This window comes from Sturnira hondurensis, unplaced genomic scaffold (assembly GCF_014824575.4).
Source record: "Sturnira hondurensis isolate 20B ecotype Veracruz unplaced genomic scaffold, ASM1482457v3 Scaffold0007578, whole genome shotgun sequence".
In the NCBI taxonomy this organism is placed as follows: Eukaryota; Metazoa; Chordata; class Mammalia; order Chiroptera; family Phyllostomidae; genus Sturnira; species Sturnira hondurensis.
In genome coordinates this window covers 1,294,765-1,321,006 of record NW_028080209.1, presented here as the reverse complement: position 1 = coordinate 1,321,006, position 26,242 = coordinate 1,294,765, and the positions used below count along the sequence as shown (strand labels likewise).

General features: G+C 58.4%; 1 protein-coding gene across 1 annotated transcript in view; it reads right to left on the bottom strand.

Moving 5' to 3' along the window:
* Window positions 1–166: 166 nt before the first annotated feature.
* ITPR3 (inositol 1,4,5-trisphosphate receptor type 3) overlaps window positions 167–26,242 on the bottom strand; it is a 71,098-nt gene continuing 45,022 nt past the window's right edge. Inside the window, exons 18-58 of the mRNA XM_037052781.1 lie at window positions 25,861–26,043; window positions 24,684–24,935; window positions 24,454–24,598; window positions 23,805–23,946; window positions 22,930–23,129; window positions 21,729–21,858; window positions 21,168–21,225; window positions 20,030–20,195; window positions 18,967–19,131; window positions 18,811–18,885; window positions 18,286–18,411; window positions 17,488–17,610; window positions 17,203–17,403; window positions 16,028–16,279; window positions 15,636–15,761; window positions 15,389–15,514; window positions 13,968–14,088; window positions 13,295–13,485; window positions 12,523–12,671; window positions 12,278–12,386; window positions 12,087–12,177; window positions 11,816–11,985; window positions 10,482–10,656; window positions 10,141–10,325; window positions 9,860–10,060; window positions 9,618–9,728; window positions 9,098–9,193; window positions 8,870–8,971; window positions 8,694–8,780; window positions 8,103–8,213; window positions 7,813–8,005; window positions 7,473–7,598; window positions 6,870–7,042; window positions 6,088–6,252; window positions 5,243–5,435; window positions 4,684–4,788; window positions 4,467–4,594; window positions 3,521–3,686; window positions 2,717–2,877; window positions 1,548–1,709; window positions 167–1,011 (exon numbers count right to left, since the gene is read on the bottom strand). Coding sequence (XP_036908676.1) covers window positions 943–1,011; window positions 1,548–1,709; window positions 2,717–2,877; window positions 3,521–3,686; window positions 4,467–4,594; window positions 4,684–4,788; window positions 5,243–5,435; window positions 6,088–6,252; window positions 6,870–7,042; window positions 7,473–7,598; window positions 7,813–8,005; window positions 8,103–8,213; window positions 8,694–8,780; window positions 8,870–8,971; window positions 9,098–9,193; window positions 9,618–9,728; window positions 9,860–10,060; window positions 10,141–10,325; window positions 10,482–10,656; window positions 11,816–11,985; window positions 12,087–12,177; window positions 12,278–12,386; window positions 12,523–12,671; window positions 13,295–13,485; window positions 13,968–14,088; window positions 15,389–15,514; window positions 15,636–15,761; window positions 16,028–16,279; window positions 17,203–17,403; window positions 17,488–17,610; window positions 18,286–18,411; window positions 18,811–18,885; window positions 18,967–19,131; window positions 20,030–20,195; window positions 21,168–21,225; window positions 21,729–21,858; window positions 22,930–23,129; window positions 23,805–23,946; window positions 24,454–24,598; window positions 24,684–24,935; window positions 25,861–26,043 — 6,010 coding nt within the window. The 3' untranslated portion in view covers window positions 167–942. The remainder of the gene's footprint in view (window positions 1,012–1,547; window positions 1,710–2,716; window positions 2,878–3,520; window positions 3,687–4,466; window positions 4,595–4,683; window positions 4,789–5,242; window positions 5,436–6,087; window positions 6,253–6,869; window positions 7,043–7,472; window positions 7,599–7,812; window positions 8,006–8,102; window positions 8,214–8,693; window positions 8,781–8,869; window positions 8,972–9,097; window positions 9,194–9,617; window positions 9,729–9,859; window positions 10,061–10,140; window positions 10,326–10,481; window positions 10,657–11,815; window positions 11,986–12,086; window positions 12,178–12,277; window positions 12,387–12,522; window positions 12,672–13,294; window positions 13,486–13,967; window positions 14,089–15,388; window positions 15,515–15,635; window positions 15,762–16,027; window positions 16,280–17,202; window positions 17,404–17,487; window positions 17,611–18,285; window positions 18,412–18,810; window positions 18,886–18,966; window positions 19,132–20,029; window positions 20,196–21,167; window positions 21,226–21,728; window positions 21,859–22,929; window positions 23,130–23,804; window positions 23,947–24,453; window positions 24,599–24,683; window positions 24,936–25,860; window positions 26,044–26,242) is intronic.

The following is a 26,242-nucleotide window of genomic DNA, read 5'->3' as shown; positions in this document are numbered from 1 at the left end:
CCAGTTATACTGCAATACAGTTGTAGTTCTGTCCAGGGACCCCTGTTAGGAATCACTGCGAGACAGTGTCACTCACCATCTCCAGGGAGCCCAAGGTCAGGCCCAGCCAGCAGGCCACATTAGCCCCCTATAGCCCCAGGGGTATAGGAAACAGCATCCCTTTCTGTAGTTTTATTAATTTATTAAGGCAATTAACATATTAGTTCTCAGGCCAAAGATTTGTAAAACATTACACCAAAAGAAGAAAAAACAAGGGGTCAAAAACCAGCCACTCTGTCACACCCCAGCCCTGTCACTGCGGCCTGTGCCTCTTTCCCAGGAGCAAGGCTCTCCATTCTGGAGTCAGCAGTCCACCTTGGGCTGTGCTGAGGGGTGGCCCGGACACACAGTGAGGTCTACACTGTCTACAGCAGATCTGAGGCATGGAGGGAGCTGTGTGGGTGGGGGCAGGGCTGTGCACAGCCTGGGAATAAGTTAAGTAACAAAGCCCTAGAATCCCTAGCAACAGCATTTCTGCACCTCCCTCAGAGGCAGCAGCAACCAATATGTAGTGCTTGGAATACAGAGGTGACCCCAGTCCTAATCACCCACAAGAGGAAAATAAAGGAATGTCAGTTATTGCTTTAAGAGACAAAACAACAGTCCTTTAAAGAGGACTTATCTTTCTTTAAAACATTAAGGTAAACTGACTCCTGGTGAGTTTCTGAATCTTAAGGGCTCTAGGCAGAGCTGTCAGCTCTGTGGCTCCCCACTCCATGCTGGTCAGAGCCTGGGTTGGCTTGGCTGGCAGAGTAGGAGCTAGAGGCTGGGTGAGCACCTAGCCTTGAGAGGTGGTGGGCTGGCTGGGCCACCCAACCCGAGGGAAGGGGCAGTATTTCCAGTCACAGCTCTAGGTACAAGCAGCACCTGTCTGGGCCTTTGATGGGGCCTTTGTGGCTCTCCTCAGCGGCTCATGCAGTTCTGGACATCCACGAAGCCCAGGCGTTGCCTGCGTTTCCGCTGCTCCGTCATCTATGGTTAAACAGATGCCAACAGGTCAGGCTGCCCAACGCCCTCTCCACAGGCACTGCTGGCCCAGACCTGCACCCACCCTCCCACTGTGGACCCAGCTGCCTTTCAGCACTGGTGGCAGGCCAGAGCCCTCAGGGTGCAGTGAGGATGTCAGCCCCAAACACTTGTCCTCAATTAGCATGTCACAGGCCCCTGATTTGGTGCAGCTGGGAAACCACCCCACCTGAAAAGGGCTGCCTAACCTCTCTGTCACTGCCAGATGGAGAGGAGGATGTGCCAAGGTTCTGCTTGGCTGTATCCTTCAGAGGCTCAAGGATGGGAGTCGGCCACCCGCACTCTAGCTTTCCTCGGAGGGGAGTGTGGGTTTGAGACCTTTGAGACCCAAGAATGGGGACTAGGGAGAAAGGAGACACCTGAACGCCCCAGCACCTACTCCCTCCACCCCCATGGCAGGCTGGACCGTGCCCTCTCAGCGACAGTCGGAGGCTGCCCAGTGGGTCCCCAACGGTGGTGCCTAGATCAGGCTGGGCACACACCTGCTCCTTGAGCTCGTTGAGCTGGGCGGTGAGGTGGGACACCAGCTTCATGGTGGAATTAAGCTTGTCCTGAAGGATCCGGATCTCATTCTGCTCCCCCTCCCCTTCGTTGCTCACCAGGGACATGGCCCTCATCCGGGGGAACCAGTCCAGGTTCTTGTTCTGAAAAAAGATCACCAGTGGGGTGAGCAAGCTTGGGCCCAGCCCAGAGAAGCCACACTGAGAAAAGCAGTGCTGCCCCGCCCTCAACAAAGCACTCCCCAGGGATGTGTCATGGGAAAGTCTGAGCTGACTAGGTCCTCCCCGGGGCCAGAGCGAGCTGGCAGTGAACCTACTGCGGTTAAGGCCCAGCACCATGACAGGCTGACTTCCGTTAGGCTGCCGCAGTCTTCCACTGCTATCAGCACCATCTGTTCACTCACAACACCCCTGGAGTTGGGGGGGGGGCTCTGCACCAGACCCTGAACCTCCTTCCTTCCTTCTCTCCTCCCCACAACACACATGCCCCACGCCCCAGGAAGATTTGAGTCAAACAGATGGCACGATCCGGGAGCAGGAAGCCTGCTGAGGATGCTGGATCCAACACATGTCTGAGAGGCAAAGCCATGGTCCCCAGGACAGAAGGGGTGGGAGGGGGCACCAGGCAGCTTTCTGGTTCCTTGTGGCAAGCTGTGAATTCTCAGACCAGCTGAGAAACCCGTACTCAAAGATCAATTCAAATTACAGACTTAAACACATAGAACTCTTTTCTCCCCACCTCAATACATCTTTGAGCCTGCAATGTATATGCTGTGTGGCAACTTGAAGAGGCACCACATCAGTTACCCAAAAGCAATATATATATTCTCTCGGAATGGTCCACAGCGGCGGCCAGAGCAGGGTCTTCCCTGCTCCCACGCCACCGCAGCATCATGCACCCATGCCCAGGGCCACCACACCCATCCTTTGGGGCCGATGGGTTTGCCATGGCTTTTTCTTGACAACAGAGCCCAAGCAGGACCATCTGCAACACAGACAGCTGGCCGGGCTCTGAGTCCTCAGGGGTTGGCTCCAGCTGCTCCTGTGCTCCCCTCCTGGCCTTTCAACAAGTGTCCACTGCTGTCCTGCATCACTCCTGGGCCTCCCCAGTCAGGGCAGGTGGCCGTAGCCACCCTTCCCAGGGCTCACACCTTGATCATCTGGGCCACGTAGCTCTCAGGCCCCGTGTAGTCCGTCTTGTTTTTCACACGGACCAGCACAATGAAGTACAAGTAGTTCCACATGTTGTGCTCGAACTTGATGTGCTCCTCAAATGACACCGTCTTGTTATCAAACTTGTCTCTCTCTAGACCTGAGGATGCAGAGAGTGAGGATGAAGCCACCCGCCTCCAAGAGCCCCTGTGGGCCGGTGGGGCTGCACGCACCACCTCCACGGCAGGCACATCTGTTCTCAGGCTAGGTGTGGTGAGTGCAGCCCTCTCTAGGCTATTAGGTCACTTCTGTTAGCCACTTAATGTGGAGACTCTGCCCTGCCTCAGCTGCAGCCCTCCAAAACAGCAGCTAAGGACCATGGGAACAAATATCTGAGTTCCTTGAACCCAGAGAAGCAGGATTTGTCCTATAGGTGACCTGTTCCTTAGTGTGAGGTGGCTGGAAAGGGGACTAGCACTTCATACCAGGGATGGGAAAAGCCCTGGACTGAGACCAGAGGCTTGAGGCTGCTGACTGTGCTTTGGTGTCCTCTGCAAACAGAGGGTTTAAAGGGATAGTTTGAGGCCCTTTCCCACTCCCTCTTACTCCAAGTTCAGGCAGGGGCCTATTGTCCCAATTCTGAGTTGAGCAGCCATCAGCCTGAGGGCAGCCCCAGGGCAGCCCCAGTGGCCACAGAACCCAGGGGAGGGCCAAATTGAGGCTGCCACTGGTCTAGATAATGTCCCAGCCCACAGGTACCCCAGCCCCGCTGTGACCTCTGCAGGATAGAAACAAGGCCTCACCACAGATGAAGCACGTGGTCTTAAGAATCTCCTCCTTCTTCTGCTTCTCACTGCGCAGGTCAGCAAATGTGTCAATGATCACCCCAAAGATGAGATTCAGCACAATGATGATGACAATGAAGAAGAAGAGGAGGTCGTACACCACTCGGGCTGGGAACAGAGACTCCTGCAGGGCAGGGCAGAGAGGCTGAGCCCAGGAGTCCCCAGGTCACCTGGCAGGCAGGGCTCTAGTGGGGTCGGGGCTATTGATAGAGGGGCCCAGTCCACAGCAGAAGGAAGATGGCAAAAGTGGGTTAAACAGCAGACTCAGAAAGGAGGCCAGCAGGGACAAAGCCCTGAAGGAGCTGGGCTAGAGGGTAGGCCGGTCCCCGCCCCTAACTTCTGGTTAGGGGAAGAGCCAGAGTTGAACTCCTTGGCCCCACTCTCAATACCCCAGGCCTCACATGTTCTAGAAACCCTCTGTCTGATGAGGGAGAGGGCTTCTCACCCCTATGAGACTGGGGACAGGATGCTGTTCTGGGAAGGCTGGGCTGCCCAAGCCAAACCCTGAGGCCTCTCTATGAAGCCCAATTCAGCTCCCCTGCTGTGGGCTGGGGCTCCGCCTCGTAGATGAAGCCAATGCGGCCCAGAGACCTGCCCACCAGCTGACTCAGGCCTTCCCCAGTCTGGGCAAGGCTTGGTCACCAAGGTCTTCCCTTGGTGACAGCATCCACAGGGAGCTAGCTGGCAGGGTGTCCGCGCAGACTGGGCTGAGGATGGCTCAAGAATGTAACTGCATACCAACTGAGTGTGGGAAAGCACAGAAGGTACAAACGGGGCTTATGACACTGAAAACTGAAGGGCCAAGCTGCTCTGTCTGGCTATGGCCTGAGGGTGGGACACTCACAGCGGCCCACCTGGCCAGGGCTTAAGCCAATTGGATTTGGCAGTGGGGGGTGATGCTCACATCTTTGGAGGGCTTGCGGAGAATGTCACCGACGCCGCCACCATTGCGCAGCCCATGGTTCATGACAGTGACGATGCACATCAGCAGGGTGTCACAGGCTCGCTCTGTGTGGCCCAGCTCCCCGTCCTCTGTAAGCAGAGTGTGTGCTCACGCTCAGGCCAGGCCACCTGCCTCCACCCCGCCCCACCCCACCCAGAGTGCCGACACATGCCCTCACCTTCCAGGCCCTCGGGCACTGTGACCTCTGAGACACAGCCTATACCGTCCCCACCGCATGTGTCCATGAATGTGGCGGCTCCATGTGGCATCCCCAAGGGGCTGGCTGGAGGGGACATGAACAAGGTCATTAGGAGGTCAAATGCCTGGCCTTACCCTCCCCCTGGTTCACAACCTCCCCAGCATCACAATCCCCAGGAAGTCTTCCCTGATCCTGCCAGCTCCCCACTCTGTCTGGCTGCAACAGAAGGGCCTTCACGTGCCTGCCCCCACTGGGTTGTGCAACCCCGGCCTGGCACAGGGGCAGCCCCTGCAAATACTGAGTTTAACACGAGTGATAAGGTCTCCAAGCCAAGTGGCTCCTCAGGCAGCCGGAGACCCAAGACTCCCACCCCACAGTCTGTACCAGGGAAGAAGGAGGTGTAAGCTAGAACCCCCTAGAACCCAGTACAAGAAACTGAGGCAGGGGGTTAAGCAGTCCCAGGCCCTGGTCCTGGTCCTGGTGTCAGCCACCTGGAAAGGCCCTCTCATCCCACACCACCCAGCGAGGGGCCCCAGACCTCTGGAATGGTTGCTGGGCAGCTGGTCAACCTCGAGGATGAAGTCATCCTTGAGGAAGAGGAAGCCGACGATGGAGAAGAGGTAGACGAGAATGAGGGCCAGCAGGGCAGTCAGCAGAATGGAGCGGCCGTTCCGGGTCACGCTCTTAATGACGTTGAACAGAGTCTCCTCGCGGTAAATAAGGTCAAAGAGCTGCAGGGCAAAGACGAAGCCTTGAGGGCCTGGGGATGCCGCTGGGCCTGCGGGCTGCGTGGCTGCCTGTGGTTTCCCAAGGCCTCCCCAGTGGTCTGCTCTTGAGCAGGCATAGCCCCGCCTGTGGGCCCAGTATGGAGGCTTCTCAAGGAACCTGGGGTTCTCAGTCCAAGGAAAGGGATGGACCAGGGGGCAGGCAGGTGCCACAAACAGAGGGAAGGCATGGCCAACTCTGACGGTGAGCTTGCTGTGTGTGATTGATGTGCCTTAGCTCGTGTCATCCTCGTAGTTATTCTAGAAGGTAGGTGCTGTTAAATATCCCTGTTTTACAGATGGGGAAACTGAGGCATAGAGCTGTGAAGAATCTTGTCCAAAGTCACATAGCTAGTAGTAGCTAAACTAGGATGGCCTGGTGCCAGAGTCCAGGCTTAAACCAGCACCACATAGGGGTGAGGGGTCAGACAGAGGCCAGGAGTGGCCATCAGAGCCTTGAAGGCCAGTTTGGGGTCAAGCTGAGGACCAGAAATCTACTCCTTCAGGCCCAGCAGCAGGCCATGACAGAGACTGATGCTACAGAACCACGAGCAACTCGCCCTGCACGGCCCCAACTGCCCCTGCACCCCACCCAGCCCGACCCCTCCACAGGTCTCACCAGGATGCTGTAGAAGAGCTCATGGGCAAAGAGGCCCAGGACACTAGTCAGGATGTAGCCCACGTGGTAGAGGAACTCCATGTCCATGACCATGGCCTTATAGCCCCGGATGAAGGTGCCACGGTTGCCCACGAAGCTCACCACGAACACAATCTTGTTGGTCAGCTGGAGGCGAGTACAGGGCATGGGGGTCAGGCCCTGCTGCCCACCCTGAATCTCTATCCCCACAGCCCTGCCCACTGTCCAGCTCAGCGGCCACACCTCCTGTGGAGAGGATCTGAGCTGCTCCTGCTCAGCTAGGCAGACACGGTATTAATGAAAATGCCGCCAGAAATGTACCTGGGCTCCTAGGACTAAAATAAAGGAGAAGCCACCTGGGTCCCCCAGTTCCAGAGAGAAAGTAATATAAGTAAAAGGAGAAGACCACCCTCAGCCTTCACAGTGACTAAGTTAGGAAAAGACAGCCCCCTTGCTCAGTGTCTGTCAGGAAATTGCCATAACATACAAATCCTTGCTATATATAAATTTTTGCTGTCCTCAATGCAAACAGTGCATGTGGGCGGGGTAGCAAACACCGTATGCACAGCAGCCCTGGAGCTGGGGCTCTGATCTCTAGTGCCAGCTTTCCAGGTTGTCCAGGGAGACAGAGGAGGCACAGAGGGGTCCCCACTGCAGGTCCATAATGAATTTGGGCTCCCAACCCAGGGACAAGGGGGTGGGGCAGAGCAGTGCCTGCTGGGAGGTGGCCGGCTGGTTTGGGGTGGGAGCTCCCCCGCACTCACATTGAGGGCGCCCAGGATGTTGAGTGTGGGCCCAATGCCCAGGTAGTAGATGGAGCGCAGGATGAGCGCCACGATGAGCGGGCGGACACTGTAGCGCTTGGTGAACAGGGCGGTGATGGAGAAGCAGATAAGAATCCAGAAGAGCAGCGCGATGAGTGGGGAGTCCAGCACTCCTGGGGCCAGAAGCGGGGCTAAGAATGACATGCTCAAGCCCCCCACACCCCAATGAGCCCCAAGGAACACCCCTTCCGAGAAGCCTTCCTACTAAGTTCCTAATCACCTGGTTTTAGGGAACCCCATCACACCCGCATCACTAGGCCTAAGGTGGGAGATACTCTCCAGCTGCTGCCACCAGGTGGTCTCTGGCTCATGTGTGTGTATGTATGAGCTGTCTCCAGAGGTCAAGGACCCTGTCCATCCCACTGGACCACACCTGTGTCTCCTCACAATGGAGTGTGCAGCCCAGAGGGCAATGCATGGAAGTGCTTCTCTCCAGTCTACACCTGGTCCCCTCATAGCTTAGCTGGCCCCCAGGCTCTCCCCAATCCCGGGGAGGAGGCCCGTGAGCTCCAAGTTCCCTGCCTGCTAGCCCCCTATCCCAACCTGTGGATGCACCCTCCACGTAGGGGTAAAAGAAGGCAATGATGATGTTGATAAACACGGCCAGGTTGAAGGAGATGCTGCCCCACAGGGTCATGCGGCGAGAGAACCAGTAGATCAGCGGCATGCCTGAAGGAGGAGGCTGGTGTGAGGGGGTCCACGATCAACACCATCTGCTCACCCATCATGGGCCCACTGCCCACACAAGCTCCAGCCCCCACTTCAGAGGAAAACCCTGGAGCCCTACTAGGAGTGAGGATGCGGCAACGACCAGCAGGTAAGGGAGGCACTGGGGAGCAGCGTCAGGCCCAGCCCTGCCCTCCCGCCCCCCTGGGGTCCTCACTGCGGAGCTTGCGCTGCCACTCCATCTCGTTGTGCAGGAAGGAGGACTGGTCGAAGAAGTCGCTCACTTTGCTGCCCTGCTCGTCCTGCTCTGTGGTGGTGAAGAGCCGGTGCTTGGTCTCCTCTGTCAGGAACTGGCAGATGCCAGGCACCGGAAACACAATCTGCTCCATGCTGCGGTCCTGCCGCACGATCTGGCACATACAGGCACATGGTCGCACCTGGGCTGAGGCCTCCAGGGCCGAGCTCATGGCCCTCACCCCCTGTGCCCCTGCCACTGTTAGTCTCCACCTCAATCTGGGACGTGTGGTTCTCGTAGTAGGCCAGCGGGTCCTCTTCCTCCTCCTGCGCAGGTGCTGAGGACTTGAGCATCTGCGACAGCTGCTTATTGTTGAGGCTGAGCTGGGGGTGGTGAAGGCACTGAGGTCCAGTGGGGCCCACAAGGCCTGAGCCCAGGCCCAGCCCCAGCACCAAAAGGGTAGGAGGGAGTGGAAGAGCCATGTCCAGACAATCCTATGATAGTGCCCTCAGTCCTGCCCAGGTGCACCCTCGGTCCTGCTCCTGGCTTGCAGATCCTGCACAGACCCACCCACCTGCTCCAGCCCTGTTCCCCCTTCTAAGTCCTGGTTTCGCCCCTGAGCCTCAGGCCCCAAATCTAGCTTGGTTCACAGATCCTTACTTTAACTTAGATCCATGCCACGCCCCCTGGCCACAGCGCCGCCCTGAGTGTCTGGCCTCACCCCCCAGCCAGACCTTCCCTTGGGCATGGCCCCGCCCTCAAATCCCAGCCTCCCAGCCCCATAACTGCCCACCCACTCTCCTGCTAGCCCCGCCCCTAGACCTAAGCCCCACCCCCATGTCCAGCTCTGTCGGGACCCCTACCATGGAAGAGATGCCCTCAGCCTCCTCCTCTTGGATGCGCTTCACAGGCTTCAGCAGGTGCTGCAGCTGTTTGTTGTGTCTGGAGAGCTGAACGAGAGGGCGGTGCACAGTCACTGCAGTGTAGTTGCTGGGAGACAGGGTCGCCAGGGGCTGGGCCCACGGGGTGGGGCTGGTACCTGCAGTGCCAGGATATAGATGTTGTGGCCCACTTCACGTGGGCTCACCTCTGAATTCTCACGCTCCTCCTCCTGCAGGTAGGCCTTCTTGATGACGTCCACCTGGTGGGGCAGTGCCTGCTCGAATGCTCTCTTCTGGGATTTAGGGCAGGCTGGGCCCTAATCCCCATGCCCATATATCCCATCAGGGACCCCTTCCCACCCGCCCACCCACCAGTCCAGCCTCACCAGCTCCTGGGGCCGCAGGCTAATGAGGATGCGCTCGGCATTCTCACTGTCATGCCGGCTCTCCATCAGAGCCAGGAGCAGCTTGGAGGCATTGTCCTAGGGGGAGAAGGGAGATAGGCCACAGTCTGAGGGCCCCTGCCCCTACTGCTGAGTACTCTGTAACAGCCCTTCCCAGCCTCCCTATCCCCCACCAACCCAAAGCTTGCTGAGAGGTGTCCTGCACATCCAGGCCACCCACAGGCCACCTTCGCCCCCGCACTATGGCAGGCACACTCAACCCCCCAGGCAGCAGGCACATACACAAACATACAAATGTTTGCTTCTAGAGTAACTTCTCATGCATTCACTCATGTGAACAAATAAACACACATATTACACGCGTGCAAGTGGCACATATCACCACATGCTTGTACATGTGCCCATACCACACATACCAGCATGCATGTTGCATGTCACCTGCATGTGTGAAGGCACGCCTCATGCACCCCTATGCACTCACATGGGCTACCACGGGCCCCACCTTGAGCTGCAGCACCAGATCCATTCGGTACTTGCACAGGGGACTGATGTCGTTGAGAATCAGTGCAGTGATGATGTCTATGCCGTTGGACTCATGCGTCACAATGCAGGTCTGGCAGAAGCAGTGTGGGGACACAGGGCCCAAGTCCCTCAGAACTGTGGTGGCTCCAGGGGCCACAGCCCCTCCCCTCCCGGCCTGCTCCATCTTCCTGCACATCCATGCGGCCACCGGCTGCTGCTCACCTGGTTTTCGTGGCAGGGGCCCTGGCAGTACTCGGTGAGGGTCTCCAGGGTCTGAATGACGAGGCCCACATTGTCCTCGTTGATGTAGAGCCCCAGCAGCCCCAGGCCTCCGGTGGTGCTGCCGCACATGATGTCCAGGAACTGCAGTGTTTCGCACACCAGGTTGTAGTTGGTCTTGTTGTTCTGACAGCGCAGGAAGTTCTGCAGAACAGATGAGGTGGGCATGGCACGGCTGGGGACAGGGAAGCAAGGAAGGGGTGGGTGCGTGACAAGGGGCTCACCTGCAGGTCCCGGTTGTGGTTCTCACACAGCAGCTGCAGGAAGCGCAGGATGGGCTGCATGATGAGTACGGATGTACCCATCTCGTTGCTCTGCGTACGCTCACCCACCTCATGCCCCCGATGCAGGCTGGGGCCCAGCGAATAGCGGGATGAGGAGCCAGGCATGGAGAAGGAGGCCACGCGGCCTGCAGGGCAAGGCCTGGTGAGGCTGGGGCTGCTGCAGTGCCAGACCCTCACCCTCACCCTGTGTTCCCACCCCGAGCCCTTATCCCTGCCTGTGATGCTCTGCCCCTGTACCCTCTGACCCCCACCGGTCCCTGTGTCCCTGGCCCAACCCTGACCTTTGGTGGTGGGGTCTGCTGGCTCCCGGTCCTCTCGGGGCTGGCTACCCAGGTCACTCATGTTGACGGCCACTGTGGATTTGGTCTCCTGCTGGGCCCGCTTCATGCGGTCATGCAGCACCTTGAAGAAGCGCTCTGACTTCTTATCGCTCGTCATCAGGTTGTAGAAGGATTTCTAGGGGTGGATGGTTACATGGCGGCAGTTGGGGGCAGGCCCAACACTGGGCCTGGCTCTAAGCAACTCTTAGTGAAGCCCTAGAGGCCTCTGTCCTGTGCTGCAGGGACAGGGATGGGGCACAGATGGGAGCCCCCAGACATGCCCAAACCAGACTGAGGATGGGGAGCCAGAGACACTCCTGCACCCTGAGACTAAGGCTGGGTGGGGGATGGTGGAAGGGCAAGGGCCTGTAACTGCTGTAACTGTGATGCTAGAAGCTGGCACTAGCTTCCTGACCACCCTCTGTCTCTGCCCTTGGCCCTCACCTGTGCCCACACAGCAACCAAGGAGTCCCTCTGACATCTAAGTCATGTCCCTTCTCTGCTCCAAACCCTGCAGTGGCCCCATCTTACTCAAAGGAAAAGCCAGGCCTACCAGTGCCCTCAAGGCCGTGTAATGGCCTGCCACCTCTCCGACCCCAGGTTCTTCCATGCACACCACCTCCACCCCTTCCAGCCACACAAGCCACCTCCTATTCACGACCTTTGTGCCAGCTGCCTGCTCTGTCTGGCGCACCCCGCCCACCGTCAACACGCTCACCCCGGGGCCTTTCCGAGAACCCCGCTAAGGTACCCCTGCCCCAGTAACCTCCGTCTGACACACCCTCTGTGTTATGCGGGGATCACAGTCACGGACTGTTGTCACCACTGGGATGTAAGTGCCAAGAGCATGTGGGTTTTGTCTTGTTTACTGCTGAATATTTACACTTCCTCAAACATTTCCAGGCACACAGAAGGCACTGGACGCAGACTTACTGAAAGAATGGAAGAATGACTGGGGAGAAAGCAACCTGAGAGGGCTTTTCGGAGGAGGTAGGGCTCTAGCTGGGCACCAAAGGCGGAGGAGGATGTGGGAGAGGTGGGATGGAAGCCTGGGCAGAGGCTGAGAGGCAAGAACGGTGGACATAATGGAAGGCAGGATGGTGGGGAGACAGGCTCGGACCTGGCTGGAGCAGAGAAAAGTGACCACATGACACAGGGGGCAGGTGTGGGTGGTGGAGGTGCCCAAAGGTACTCAGCCCAGGAGCCAAGACCCCATAAATAAGCAACTTGGCACACTGTCCTCCCGAGTGGGATTCACTGACAAAAGGCGGTGAGTCCCCGGCCCCGCCCCCCACCTGGATCTCAGTGTTGCCGCCATCCAGCAGACGGATGGCCAGGCCGATGCTCTCCTGGAAGATCTTCTCGTTCTTGGTACTGGTGATAAGGTCACACACCAACTTGGTGGCCCCCTCCTTGTCCAGACGGCACTGGGTGGCTGCGATTGCTGACCAGTCTTGGTCTAGGCCTGGAATGGGGAGATATGCTTGAGGGGAAGCTAATGGGTGGGAGGGCCCAGGGATGGGCATACAGGACCCCCAGAGGCACAGTGGAGGCGGCAGCACTGACCGATGCCCATGGGGTCGGGAAGGTCTCCCCGAGAGCTGAACTTGCGGTGCTGGAGGTAGTTTTGCAGCAGCATCTTGCGTAGCTGGTTGCCCTGGGGGAGGAGCAAGGCCCCGCAGTGTACTTCATGCCTTCGAACCGCTGGCCCGACAGTCCTGGCCCATGCACCCTGCTGTGGGCTACCTGGCACTCACCCGGTCCCCGTACTTGGCCTTCTTGAGCAGCATCTGTTGCAGGGTCCGCAGCACCTTGACGCACAGCTTCTCCTCCGATGCCATGAGGTCCTGTGTGTGCTGGATCAGCCTGGCAGCATGAGGGAGGTCACACTGGGGCATCCCCAATGCCTCCCTCCAGACACGGCCCCCGCCCCATCCTAGTTCCTGCTGGGCCCCTCCCGTCTCAGGCTCCCACCCCGCATCCCCCCAAGCATCCCCCTCACTTGGACAGGAAGCCCCCACTCTCGCAGCGCTGGTGGGCCTCACTGCCCTCCAGGAAGAGCAGCTCGGGCAAGTGCAGGACGTCCACCAGCACAGACAGCTCAGCCTGCACCAGGGGCCTCAGGCGCTCCTCCAGGGCCGTGATGATGTCCTGCAGCAAGCCAGACTGGGTCATCACCAGGCCTGAGAGATGGTGGCAGCTTGACTGCCACTCCTGTATCCCAACACTAAATAGCGCCACAGATTGCCCTGCACAGGTCTGGGGGTCCCGGGCCTACACAGCCACCCTGCACAAAGCATGACATCTGTCTGCTCAAGGGCCCATGGCTTGGGAGCGGCAGGCTCTCCTCTAGCCCTGTGACTTTGGGCAAACCCCTTGCCCTCTCTGGGCCTGTCTCCTGCCACGTGGGGATAATAAAGCCACCACACCCTTTACAGGCCAACGAGACCGTGGCCACAGGTATGCAGCACACACAACAAGGTGCTGCCAAGACTGGGGTGTCCTGACCCTCTCTGAGTGCCAGTGACACTAGGGGATCCCTGGGTTCTCCTGGCTCCCCTAGAATGAGGGAGCAGGCCTGGCTCTCCCCCTTCCAGGCCTAAGTGCAGGCCTGGCTCTCCTGGCTCACCTCTGCCCAGGCCTGCACTTAGCAGCCCCCAAGGAGGGGCCAAGCTGAGCAGCCCTTTCCCAGGGAGTGTGGGCAGCACAGGAAGGGACGCTCCTCAGGAACAGCCCTTTCACAGCCGCCCCTGTGCTGGACAGCCCACACCCACCTGCAGCTTCTCGATGATGTTCTTGTAGTCCCACTGGTTGGCAGTGGGGGTGACTCGAGGGAAGGTCCGAGTGGCCGCCTTGTAGTTGGAAGCGGTCCGCTGGGCGGCAGCCACAGAGCTGGCACCACTGCTGAGCAGCAAGCTAATGTGGGCGTCCAAGTCCATGGGCAGCGAGATGCCCCGGGCCTTGGCTGGTTGGGGAGAGGGTGGAGAGGCTCAGCCAGCCAGAGGGGCCAGGCCCAGGGCTGCCACACTGGGGAACAAGGTGAACTACGCTGAGGCACTGGGTGCAGGGACTTGGACTGAGGTACCCTCTTCCCCTTTTGGGGTAAAAAGAGGGAGTTTTTGCCTCTTCAATTTCATGCCAGAGCCACCCTGACCCCTCCCCTTCCCCACTCTCCCTAACGACCTGCAGCCCTCCCTCCTGCCTGAGGCCACAGGCTAGCACAGCACTCTGGCTGAGGAACATCACCCAGCACTCTCCTCCAGGGAACTGACTTAGGGGAGAAAACAGCTTCTCAATTGCCAAGATGCCAGTTAGACACCAAGAAGGACTTACTGAGAAGTAGAGGATGGGCGAACTTAGGGATAATTGTTTGCTGTGAGGCAGGTGTCCCTGTGGAACAGGGTGAGGAGGGGTGGTGGGAGCCAGCCGGCGCCCTGGCACACTCACCCACCATGGCGAGGGTCCGGATGCAGGCCTCCACCGAGCCCTTGTGCTGCTGCTGCAGCCACGGACACTCAAGCAGCCGCGCAGTGGACTGCAGCAGCTGTACCACGATCGTCTGGTGTGTCTGCAAGAAGCAACAGTTACTGCAGCCTGACCCGCCCCCTCCACCCTGGGCAGCCGGCCCAGGGACCTGAGCCCACTGAGAAGGGCATGGGTGGAGGGGGAGGCTCCAACAGCTACCACATGCTCGGTGCCAGCTGGAAAAAGGTGCCCCTCTCTGTGCCCAACCCACCAACTATCCACAGCAGCCCTGGGAGAGCTCCCAAGGTCCAGGTCTAGGGCTTCCAGCTCTACTGTTGACCCTTTCTTCCTTTAAAAGATCTTTAAATAAATTAATGTTATGAAGAGGTAATATATGTACATGGTTCAAAAACCAAAAGGTAGCCATGGCTGGTGTGGCTCAGTGGATTGAGTACTGGCCTGTGAACCAAAGGGTCACCAGTTCGATTCCCAATCAGGGCACATGCCTGAGTTGCAGCCAGGTCCCCAATATGGGGTGTGCAAAAGGCAACCACACATTGATGTTTCTCTTTCTCTCTTTTTCCCTCCCTTCCCCTCCCTAGAAATAAATAAATAAAATCTTTTTTTTTTTTTAAAGGCACACTTTAAGAAGTTTCACCACTATCTTTGACCCCACCCGCATTCTCCCACATTCTGCCCCTGGGCAGATGAGAAGTAGGGAATGCTGATACAAATGGCCAGAGTCCCACCCTCCCAAAGGGGTCCCAGGGCCCAAACACATGGGTATCAAAATAAACCCATCCTTGCCCACATTCCCACTCTCAGCCACATTATCCCCTATGCATCCCCATCTCTCCACCTGTAGGCAGCCCCTTCCATTGGGTTCCTGCAGGGGGTGTGGCTCCTCGCCCAAGGGAACCTGGCTCTCTTTCATTCCAGAGCTTTGGGGCTGTGAAGTCTGAGCATCGGCTGCGAGGCTGTGACCCCTTCGGTGAGTGGAGTCAGAGCCCCGCTCACTGGCCAGCCTGCCTGTTTCTGTCCTAGGGACACCAAGACCAACACATAGCTTCTCTGTGTGCCACCTTCCCGATTTTGGCTTTGGCTCTGCTGTCCACCGTGGTGAGCATGCCCACCTTGACTTTGGTGAGCCAGTACAGCCGGGCATCCCCGGCCCCCCCAGACCTATCACACCAGGTGAACTTAGGAATTGCTGCTCTGTGGTACAGTACAGCTTTCACCTCTGTCCTGATCTTAAGAAACTGTTTAAAGTTAACTAAAGTTAGCTCTTGTATGGCCTTCTGCAATGTCTTTATGCAAATGTCTTCCCCAGACCAGCAAACATGAATACACGCTCTGATTTCCCCACTTCCCTGTGCAAAGCTGTCAGGGACAGGAAAGCTTACCTGCAGGGAGGTGCTGTTCTCAGAAAACGGGGAGCTGAAGAAGGCGTTGACGGTGTCCAGCACGACGGTCAGCACATACTTCTCCAGGGTGGGGTCAGCCCCACGTTTCTCCCGCTTACTGCAGACCTGGGGCAGGAGAGACGAATGCTTGGGCCTGTTGTCCAGCACACTGGCCCCTCCACGGCCACCCCTGGAAGGCTTCCTGGGCCACCAGCCACCACAGGCCCACGCCACCACGGGGACGGACCCGAGCCATGTCCAGGGTGAAGTTCTCAAAGAGTGTCCAGATGTGGTTGCTGGTGTAGATCTCCTTCATCTCCACCTCTGTGTCCACGTAACAGTGGTTCACGAAGTTCACGTAGGCCATTTTCACCTGGGAGGCCAGGCGAGAGGTCAGGGGCACACACAGGGCCCCCCCGGCCCAGGCCCTGTCTCTGCACTCTGCCGCCCCCCAGCCGCCCCCTTGGTTTCTGCCCATAGCCCCACCACCCTCCCAGGTCCTACCCACCACCACACCTCCCTTTACCTGCTAGGGCCAAAAGGCTGCTCGGCCTGGATCAAGCACCCATCCCCCACAGCCCTCCTCCACATGCAGCCACTTCTCCCCATCCCCACTGTCCCCGTGTGGACACGGCCCACCTCAGTGATGCAGTCCTCATGTGTCACCACAGACACCACGTCCTCCAGGGGCAGCAGGGAGGTGCACTTGATTTCAGTGTAGACGTTCTTGCCCTCTGCGCAGGCGGCCAGCAGGTCCACCAGGGAGATGTGGTACATGAGGGGGCTGTGGTCCTCCACGCCGTCTCGGGCAGCCTTCATCATGTCCAGCAGGTGGGCCAGCGAGGCCTTGTCATTGTAGAACACGACCACGTCGTCACCTGCGTTGGTCAACTGCAGGCAGGAGGGGACACATGTCAGGCCCCTCGGTCAAGCGCTTCCCAGGGGGAGATCGGGGCTCTGACCCCTGCCCTCACCCAACACTCAGGAAACCCTCCCCTACCTGACTTTTTGGGGCTGCCTGGCCCTCAGGGCCCTCTGCCATCAGAGACACCAAACCCTGGACCCAGAAAGTACCCCCTCTCCCACTAGGGAAAGAAGTCCCACTTGGGCTTGTCTCAGAGGCACCTTCTCCAAGGAGCCCTGTCTAATGCCAGCCCCGCCCAGCTCACCCCCTCCCTTCTGTGTTCTCACAGCATGTCATTTGAACCATCAAGGGGCACAAACGTGTCTCCTCCTGTCAGGGACTGTGCTGTCCACATGACATTACAGCAGTGAGCAGCCAACATGCACAGCACTTCCAGCCCACAGTGAGTCGTTTGTGAGTCCCCTCAGCTGATGTCAATGCTGGCTCCCTCCTCTGCTGCCCACCCCATGCTGGGAGACGCTCAGCCAGAGACCACCTTTGCTCCGGAATGAAACTCAGCCCCTACCCTTCATGCCTTTGGCCATCAGGTGTTTACTGAGCACCTATTATGTGCTACATGCAGGGGCCTTGGCAATGAGCACAAAGGGCATGGTCCCTCTATCTCCCACCCCCAAGCTTATACTCGACTGACCTCCCCAGGTACACTGGTCATTGGCACCAGGCAGGCACTTCTAAGTCAGTGACAATAAATGAGAAATGAAGGAATACATGTTTGGGTTCTTCCAGGCCCTTGTCTGAGTTCTGTTCAGCTGAAGCCCCTCCACAACCCAGTATTCCCTCCATGGCCCGCTAACTCTGGGCCTGGCCACCCAGGTTCTGTGTTCTGCCACCCAAGCCCCTCTCTGTGGCCACCACCCGAGTCCCAGGAGACTCCCAGCCCCGCCCTCACCTCAGTCATGATCATGTCCTGGCACTTCTTGACGTACTTGCCCTCGGCCTTGATGACGGTGTGCAGGAAGTCCAGGTACTGCACGTGGCGCCCGTGGGTGGCCAGCAGGTGCACGAAGTGCTGCAGCACGGGCTCGCCGACCTCGGAACAGAGCTGGTAGTTGTTCAGGAAGATGTGCTGCATGGTCTCTGCCTCCAGCAGCTGGGTAGCAGGCGTCCATCAGAGAGTAGGTCAGGGCCGCCCCGCCCGCCACCTGCCCGCCCCACGCCCCACACCACCCCTCACCCCTGGCGTGAGGAAGAGGTGCAGGTGCTTGTGCAGCAGGGCCTGGTTGCCGGGGTTCCCTGCACAGAACTTCTGCAGGAACTGGTGTGTGTAGCGTAGGATCTCCATCATCTTGGCATCGCCCTGGGCACAGAGGGGAGAGGGTGCTGGGCTCCCCGCAGGAAGAAAGGTGTGGGGGTGGATCAGGGCTTGGGTTCAAGGTAAAAGATGCACCTCCAAGTCAGGATATGGCAGTGTGAGGGGCTGAGGGTCAGAGGACAAGATGAAGCTGGAGTGGGAGAGCACAGGTTAGGGGTCGGGGTCCTGCAGGCATTGGGATGATGTCAGGGTCAAGAGTCAGGGTAAACATTGGGACATTTCAAGACCAAGGTCAGCCAAGGTGAGGGGTGAAAAGGTCAGAGGTTGAGTGAGGCTAAATTTGGAATCAGAGGCCAGGTGAGGAACTGAAGTCAGGGGTCAGGATGAGGCCAGAGTTGACATTACAGGTCAGGGAGAGGCTGAGGGTCAATGGTTAAGATGAAGCTGAATGGTCTATCAGGATTAGACCACAGAATAAGACAGAAGCTGGGGTCTGGGTCAAGAATCCAAGTGCGGCTGGGGTCAAATACAGGTCCAAGTGGGTCAGGATGATGGGCAAAGGATCAAAGGTTGAGATGATATTAAGGTTGTATTGAGGAGTCAGGGTAAAAGGTCCGGGTGAGCACGGGTTAGGTCAGCATTAGGTATTGTGGTTTGGGTCGAGTTACAGTGGAGGGTGAGGCTGCTCTGGGCGGTCAGAGGCTAGCAGTCAAGGGTCACCTTGTCATAGGGGATCTGCAGCAGGTCCAGCATGACCTTGTGGGCATCCATGTTCTTGAGCAGCCGCTGCTGCTTCTTCCTCATCTGCTCCCCAACGCCACACATCTTGTTCAGCCGCTCCAGGATCTGCGGGGAGAGCAGTGAGCCCAGGGCTCCCTCCCTCCTCGTCAGGCTTCCCCTGCCCCCAGCCCCCCACAGCCTGGTCCCAGCTCACACGGGGACAGGAAGGGGGAAGGAGCCGTGGCCACTGAGTCAGATCACCGTAACAAGGCAGGGAGCACGAAAAACCCAATTCCACCCGTGAAAGTAAGTACAACAGTATGACTGTGAAATGGAATTTCATTAAATTCCTTCAGCTCTAAAATAATTCCATCTGGACCTTGGCAGGGTTGTTTTTCACTTTCGGGGAAAGCTGGAAGATGTCCGCTTTAAGGGCCAGTGGCCGGCAGAGCTGGGAGGAGGAAGAGGCCAGGCCCCGAAGCCTCTGGGCAGGCAGACCCAACCCTGACGACCCCCACCACTCACGCCCTTGACGATCCGATAGTTCTCACTGCTCTTCTCCCCTGGTGGGGGCAGAAAGCTTTCCTCGTCCGTGGGTCGCTAGGGACACAGGGGGTTGGAGTCAGCCAGCCCCAGCCCCACCCCCCAGGGCCGGTCCCACCTCTCCACAATGCCACACACCTCCTTCTTGTCCTTGGCAGTGCCGGCCTCCACCTCCTCGCCCTTGCCACTGCCCTTCTTGTCCACCCACAGCTCCGACTTCTCCACCATGGTCCGCAGCCGGTCCAATTCCGACTTGATCACCTTGTAGTTCTCCACGTCCTGGGCTGAGATCAGCAGCTGCACCTGAAGGTGGAGGATGGGCTTGCCTGGGGAGACGGGCACCCGGGGACTGCTGCCTCCGAGAGTCCCAGAGCCTGTTCTGTTCAGGCCTCTGCGCCCGGCATCTCCACTCCACCATTCCTCTGCACTGAGTCAAATCCCGCTCTGTTTGTAAGCCCGGGGCCTCCAGGAAGCCCTGCCTCATGGCTACAGCCCTCCTCGCACTCCCTGCCATGAGCTGCCTCATCACCTGGCTTCAGTCCCTCACTGCCTCGTGTCCCATGCTGCTGTGGCCTGTCATTTGTTCACTCGGACCCTGACCAGGGCAGGGCAGAACATACTGGCACCACTGAGAGCTGGCTGAAAGAGGGGCCTGGACCCCGACTCCCTCAGCCTGCCCCTCTGTCAGACAGCCGTGAGCAGTAACCACGTTGTCAGGGCTGTTGCAGGAACTCACAAATGCAAGTCCAACGTCCAGTGCCTGGTACACAGCAAGCACTTGTTAAATGCCAGTCCGATTTCTTAGGGAGCCGCCGAGACCACATGACACCACAATAACAAAACCCTAGCGAGGACTGACTGCATGCCAGGTGTGATTTGAAGCACTTGGCAGAGATGCAAGGAATAGAGCTTGCAAATGGTCCAGGGCTGTCCACACCATAAGAGATGAGAAGTCTTGAGCCAGAATGAGAAGAGATGAAAGTACCCAAGACTCGGCCCTCACCTCTAAAGAGCTCGGCAAGGCCAAAAACCCCAAATGTGCTGTGAATGTGAGCTCCTCCTCCATTACTGCGAACCCTCAGTGCCCAGCACAGGCCAGTGCGTGGCCAGGGCAGCCTGTCTGCTCGGTGCAGGGGCCAGGTGGTCCTCCGGCCTCCCTCCCGACTCCCTGAGGGCCAGGGTGCTGAGGCGGGGGCAGCACCTGCTTGAAGGTGTGCACGGCCTCCTGGCGCTGGCTGAAGTGCTTGAAGAGCAGCTGCAGGGCTCCCGAGACCAGCGGCGCGTAGTCGTGCATGGTGAGGTGGATGAGCACTCGCAGGAACATGCGGCCGCCCTCGTCGTCCACCTCCAGCATGCTGCTTGTCTTCCTGCGGCACCGGGCGGGCGGGGGCTGCACTCCCTGACACCCACTCGGCAGACCCGCGCCCGGTGTGACGGTTACTAAAACTACCGGTGTTTTCTCACCAGTTTATAAACAGCCATGGCCCTGAGCTCCCAAAGCGACCCCACCCCCGCTCAGGTCCCACAGGACTCCCCTTGATTAAGCAGCTGAAGCAGAGATCCAAGAGGATTCATGGACAGAGCTGGGGCCATGAACACATAGGAGAAAAAGCTACATCTTTATGTTTATCAACCTCTAACCAAAACATAGTGCTTTCTTCAATGAGAAAAATTTACCGGTACCTGTGACACTGAAACTTCACAGACGTTTTCACGTCACTACAGAGTTGTTACAGAAATTGTGAAGTACTGTTTACGTCCGTCACCACTTCAAAGTAATGGCACGAACCACACCCCGGCCCAACTCGTTACTCAATGTGTTAACAAACAGTCACTCCAAATTTGTTTTCTTTAATATTTGGTAACTGTATTTCAAGCCACAGGTTTCCTTTGTAACTTTATGTAATTTATGTTCTGAATTTTAAAATGCCATCTCAGAAGGGGTCCAAAGCCCTCGCGTGAGGCAAAGGCATGTCACAGAAGTGGTGAGGAGTGGCATGTCCCCAGCTCCTGACCCTCTCCCCACTCCAGCGCTCTGAAGAGCAGGCCGCACATCCCCAAGGTGGGGGCTGGGGACATCCTTCCAGCTACCTGGCCAAGTCCTGATGCACAGAGGCACAAGCGCCCTGCGTGGAAGCTGGGCAATGACCACGATGTCGATGGGGCCCAAGTGTCCCCTCTATCACTGGACAAGGGAGGTTCAGAGCACACCGCTGGGGAACGACTGAGGAGGCAGAGGCCGGCGCAGACTCGGGAAATGCGGGCCATCCTGAGGGGGTCTCAAGCCTGTGTCTGTACCAGCTACGCAACCCTACACCAGCCCCCACCTCAACCCTTACCCCACTCCAAACATGGCCTCTGCCTGCTCCCCGATGCGATCCAGGTTCATGTTGGCAGCTGTGGGGAGCAAGAGGGGCAGATGGGCACAGGTGGGGGCCGTGTGCAGGAAGGATGGGGACCACAGGCGTGTGAGAGCAGGGAGACACCCAGACCACCCTCTCCTACACCTGGCTGGGTGGCAGCCGTCCGCCTGCCCCTTCCTGGGGTGGAGATGGAACTAACCAAGGCAGGGGCCAGGGCAGCCCCACTGTCCTGCAGGGGCGAGCAGAGGTCTGGGCTGGAGGTCCTGGTCTGGCTCAGCTCCTGACTGGCTAGGACCTTGGGCAAATCCCTGCTGCTCCATGGGCCTCAGTTTCCCCACTTAGGAAATGAAGGGAATGATTCCTGCCCTCCCCCCTCACTATGTCAATTCTGTGAGACAACGGAAAGACCTTTGCAGGCTGGGAAACAGGGCAGGGAGCCCACGTGTCCCCCCAGCCTCCTCCCATGGCTGTTGTCCCCCCCCCCCTCCGTGAGTCAGCCTCAGCCTCGGGCAGGGTGAAGGCAGGGGTGGGGCTCACTGGTGGAGTCGAAGGCAGGGGCTGTGCCATCGGCCCCACTGTCCTGCATGGGAAACACCTCCACAAACTCCTTCTTGAAGACGGACAGCAGGTAGGAGATGCGGTAGTCCAGGCGGACGTTGAGGATAAACTGGAGAATGGGGAGGACAGGGGAGGACGGGTCTGAAGACAGGAAGCCGATCCTGCTCCTGGGGGGGTGGGGGTGGGGCAGGCACCCCGGGGGAGCTCCAGTGTTCAGCACAGCTCTTTGTGCTCTGGGACATCATAACCAAAACAGCCAAGGCCCTTCTCCCCAGGGATGCTAGGGAGCCCCCTCCCCCGCCAGCTCCTGTACCTCCTCTCAGAATGAGGCAAGACCACTCCCCACGAAGACCACTTAGCCTCTTTCCCAGGCTGGATGCTGACAGGAAAGGGAAGCTCCCCAGATCCAAAGGCCCACGCTTACCCTCCCATCCTGTCCTGCCAAATGGATCCTAAGGCTCCCAGGGGCGGGAGGGAGGAAACCGAGGGCTGTGCAGATTGTGAGGCCATTGTGGGCAAGGAGCAAGGACATGGGGTTTGCACGCAGCCTTGACTGGCCTGCATCCTCATGGGGCACAGAGCCTCTAACCACACCCAGGACTCAGACCTGGAAGCCCCAGGCCCTGGAATGAGTCAGAAGCCCCCTCCTCTGGCAGAAGTCACTGCAGCAAGCCAAAAAAGCAAGGGTTCTCATCCCTCCTCAAGACCCTACCAGCCCCTTCCCAAGAGTTGCTGGGGGGACTCAAGAGACCCAGAAGAGGAAAGACTGCATCTGCCCTGCCACGAAAACGGCTCTCAGATCCCTAGCTCTGCTTCAAAATCTGTGTGTCCGTGAAAAAGCCCCCTCCCCTGTTCCTCTCCTCGCCTGGACAGTGGGGGAACGGAGCCAGAATCACCGGCAGGGCTTGTCGCAACACAGACTGGGCCCCGCCTCCAGTGTTTGCAGTCCGTAAGTGTGGGGCAGGGCCCGTGAACATGCATTTCTAAGCCCGAAGAGAGGCTGATGCTGCTGGTCAGAGGACCGCACACTGAGAACCGCTGGACTGAACTGCCAACAACTGTGCAGCCTCCCAGTACCAGAGACTGTGATCTCAGAAGAACCACCCTACCCAAGCTCCCCATGCCTGCCCCATTCTCCCACCCGGTCCCCACACCCCCGCCATGCTCCTGGCCTGGCCACCTGCAGGATTTCCAGGATCTTCAGCTTGGTCTCCATCACCACGATGTCTTCATTTTCCTCAAACTTGTTTCTGTCCAGTGGCTCGGCAGCCCCGGCATCGGCAGGCAGGTTGGGGCCACCAAAGACAGACTGCTTGCGGTTCAGCACCATGGTGGACATCATGTGTCCCACACCCTGGATGGACCGCCGCACGTTCTTGCCTGAGGAGAGAGAGCAGGGGTCGGGGGGTCACAGAAGGTGATTCTGTCTTCCTCAGCTGCAGGGCAAAGCCACACTCAGGGGCAAGGCTAACCCAGGAAGGTTTTCTGGGGGTGGTAAGCCCTCAGCCAAACCTGAGATAAGGGAGGGCCAGGGCAAAGGTGAAATGTGTAGGGAAATCAGTGAGATTTCTCACGTGGGACATCATGACAGCTGCTACAGAGCATGGGGTGCTGAGGGGACATTGTGAGAGCACTAAAAGCAAGGTGTCAATCTCTATGCACTTTCTGCTTAGACGAGCTGATGCCACCCGGAGGTGTCCAGGGCTGGGCTGCAGCTCCGTCCCTCAGGCCGTCCTCCTCACACTCCCCAGTGGTAGGACTAGTCTCCCCATCAAACCAGGAGCTCCCCAGGCAGGGCCTGTGTCTGCCCTCCTCCCTCCTCACTCCCTCAAGACAAAGCTGCACTGGAAGACATCTCACCCAGACCCTGGGGTCTCCACAGTGCCTGGGTAGGAGGCCCCCATAGGTCCAGCCTAGACTGGAGGGGATTGGGCCGAAAGACACCTTCTCACAACAGAGCCAGGCGGCAGGCTGCACAGGGGGTGGTTAGACAGCACAAAGAGGTGACGGAGAAACTGAGGGAGGGTGGTGGATGGCCTGGGTGCAAAGCCTCACCACCTGAGTCCTCGTAGGCCTGCAGAATGGCGGGGGGCCCCTGCACGCAGTCAATGATGCTGAGCAGCGTGCGTGTGAGCCGCAGCAGCTCGCTGAAGCTGTAGAAGCCGAAGTAGATGAGATTGTGCGCCAGGCTGACCACCTGCGGAGACGGGGTGGGGCCGGATGAGAGTGGGCCCTGCAAAAGCGTTTAAGGTGGGGCCTCATGACAGGCGGGGCTGGCTTCAGAAACCAGGGCTAAGAAGGTGTAATGAGGGTAAGGTTCCTCTAAGATAGTGGGGCTTTGTGGACATGGAACCAAGGGTCCCAGACAAGGACTGCCTGTCCCTAGTGGGTTACTGAGGAAGAGAGGCCTGCAAAGGAAGCTACTGTGGAGGAGATGGAACAGAAATTCGGGGACAAGAGGATGGCTCCCGGCAGTGGCCTGTGACTTATGGGGGGCAGGGGGCAGATACGGTGAGAGCACAAGGGGGAGGCAGAGCTCTCCAGGGTTGGGAGAGAAGTCTCTCTCTCGGAGATCTCAGCAGTCTGCGCCCCTGCACTGGCCGGGGCGACTGGGGGAAGTGAGGTCCTGGACCCCGCCCCCCACCCCAGGGATCACCTGAAGCCCAGTGAGGGAGCAAGCTGGAGCCCACAGAGTCCCATGCACCTCAAAGGTGAGCTTGTTCTTGTCCTCATTAGCAAAAGGCACAGCCTCGCTGACCACGTTGTTGAGGTAGTCTTCCACGAACTCCATGGTGCTGGCAAATTTGTTCTTCTTGTCATCTCGGGCAGCATTGAGGTTGGAATCGTAGCTGGGGGTGGGGGCAGCGTGGTGTGAGAATCCCTGGGACCCCCCCCCTTGGCCTTGCCCGACCCACCCTCCCTCGCCCCTCTCACTCCTTGATGGTGATGGCCGTGGGGATCTCAGTCCAGAGGCGGGCAAACTTGACGGGCGTGACCAGCTCCTGGGGGTCACGGTCCACGTGCACATGCAGCATCAGGTGGCAGAAGGAGGCGCGAAGGTCAAAGGGCAGCATCTCGTCCGCCATGCACAGGAAGATCAGGTCAACACCCAGCTGCTGGGAGATCTCGTGGATGGCCAGGTACTGCCGGTCCAGGCACATTCGGGCAAAGAGCTTCAGCTGGTACCTTCGGGGCAGGGAGGATGGTGAGGACCTGGCAGGTGGGCTACCAAGAGCTATTAGCACAGCCTGGGCTTGTTGAGCAGTCAAGAAAGTGACAAAGGGACTTAGGCTAAACTGCCCAGGCCACTGTCACAGAAAGGACACAACTCCGAGTAAGAGAGGTGAAAGAAAAAAGTCTAGATTTATGAGTATTTGCAAATTTGTCCCAACTTGCTAAGGATGAAAGTGCTTTCTGGCTTAGCTGGGGCAGGTCTTCGTGGGAAGACAGGTGGCTGAGAGAAAAGTAGGGACAAGAAAAGGAGAGAGTGCAATGAGGGGAGCCAGCCTCGGGTGGGGGCGTGAGGGCAGAACTGGGAGAGGAGGGGCAGGGGTGGAGGGGCTGTGGAGATGCGGGCTGTGAGCAGCTCTGTTCTGCACGGGGTGATGTCATGCCCTCTGCTTCCAGCACAGCCCTGCATTACCTGCCACGGGCTCCGGAGCCAGAACTGCGACTTACCACTCACAGCTCTGTAACCCTGGGCAAGTTCTTTTATCTGTCTGTGCCCATCTCCTCAACTTCACACAGGGCCATGACAGTCCCTACCTCTCAGGGTAGTTGAGGCTTAGGTGTGTGATGGGGTGAAAGGCTTTGAACAGTGCCTGGTATATAGTGAATATTTGATAAGTGTTATGTAGTACTCTTGTTTGTGAAATATGCGTGTGGAGACAGGTTTGGGTTTCCTTCAGGCCTGTCACTGAGCTAAGCCTGGCCTCAAGGCTGCCCAGTGCTCCTCCAGCCCCAGGGTCATCCTTCAGGTAGCCTCCCCAGTGAAGGCTGTGCTGCGGCAGCCACTGAGGCTGTGGAAGCTCATAGCTCAGCAAGGACTGGCTGAGGCCTCCTGAGAAGGCCACAGGGCACAGAAGCACTGAGGGCGACGGGGTCAGGGCACCTGTAGTAGCTGAGTACGTTCTCGTCGTGGGCATTGCCGGCCCGCGCCTCCTGGGCCAGCTGCCTCACACTCTTCTCGTGGTGCTCGTTATTCTTGTCGGTCCAAGTGAGCCATACTTCCTCCTCTGAGTACTCAATGGTCAGATACTCGTGGGCCTGGGCCATCTCCTTCACCGGCCGAAGCCTACAGACCAAGGCCACCCATCACAGGGAGCGGGGCCAAGGCAGGACTCCAGGCCCAGAGCCCTCCCAAGCATGCACGGCCACATCACCCTAACCTCCCAGAGCTTGACTGAGAGCCAGCCGGACTCCTCTGCTGCCTCCCATGGGGACCCACCTGCAGCTCGGGACCCCAACAAAACCACGAGCTTCTCCAGGGCAGG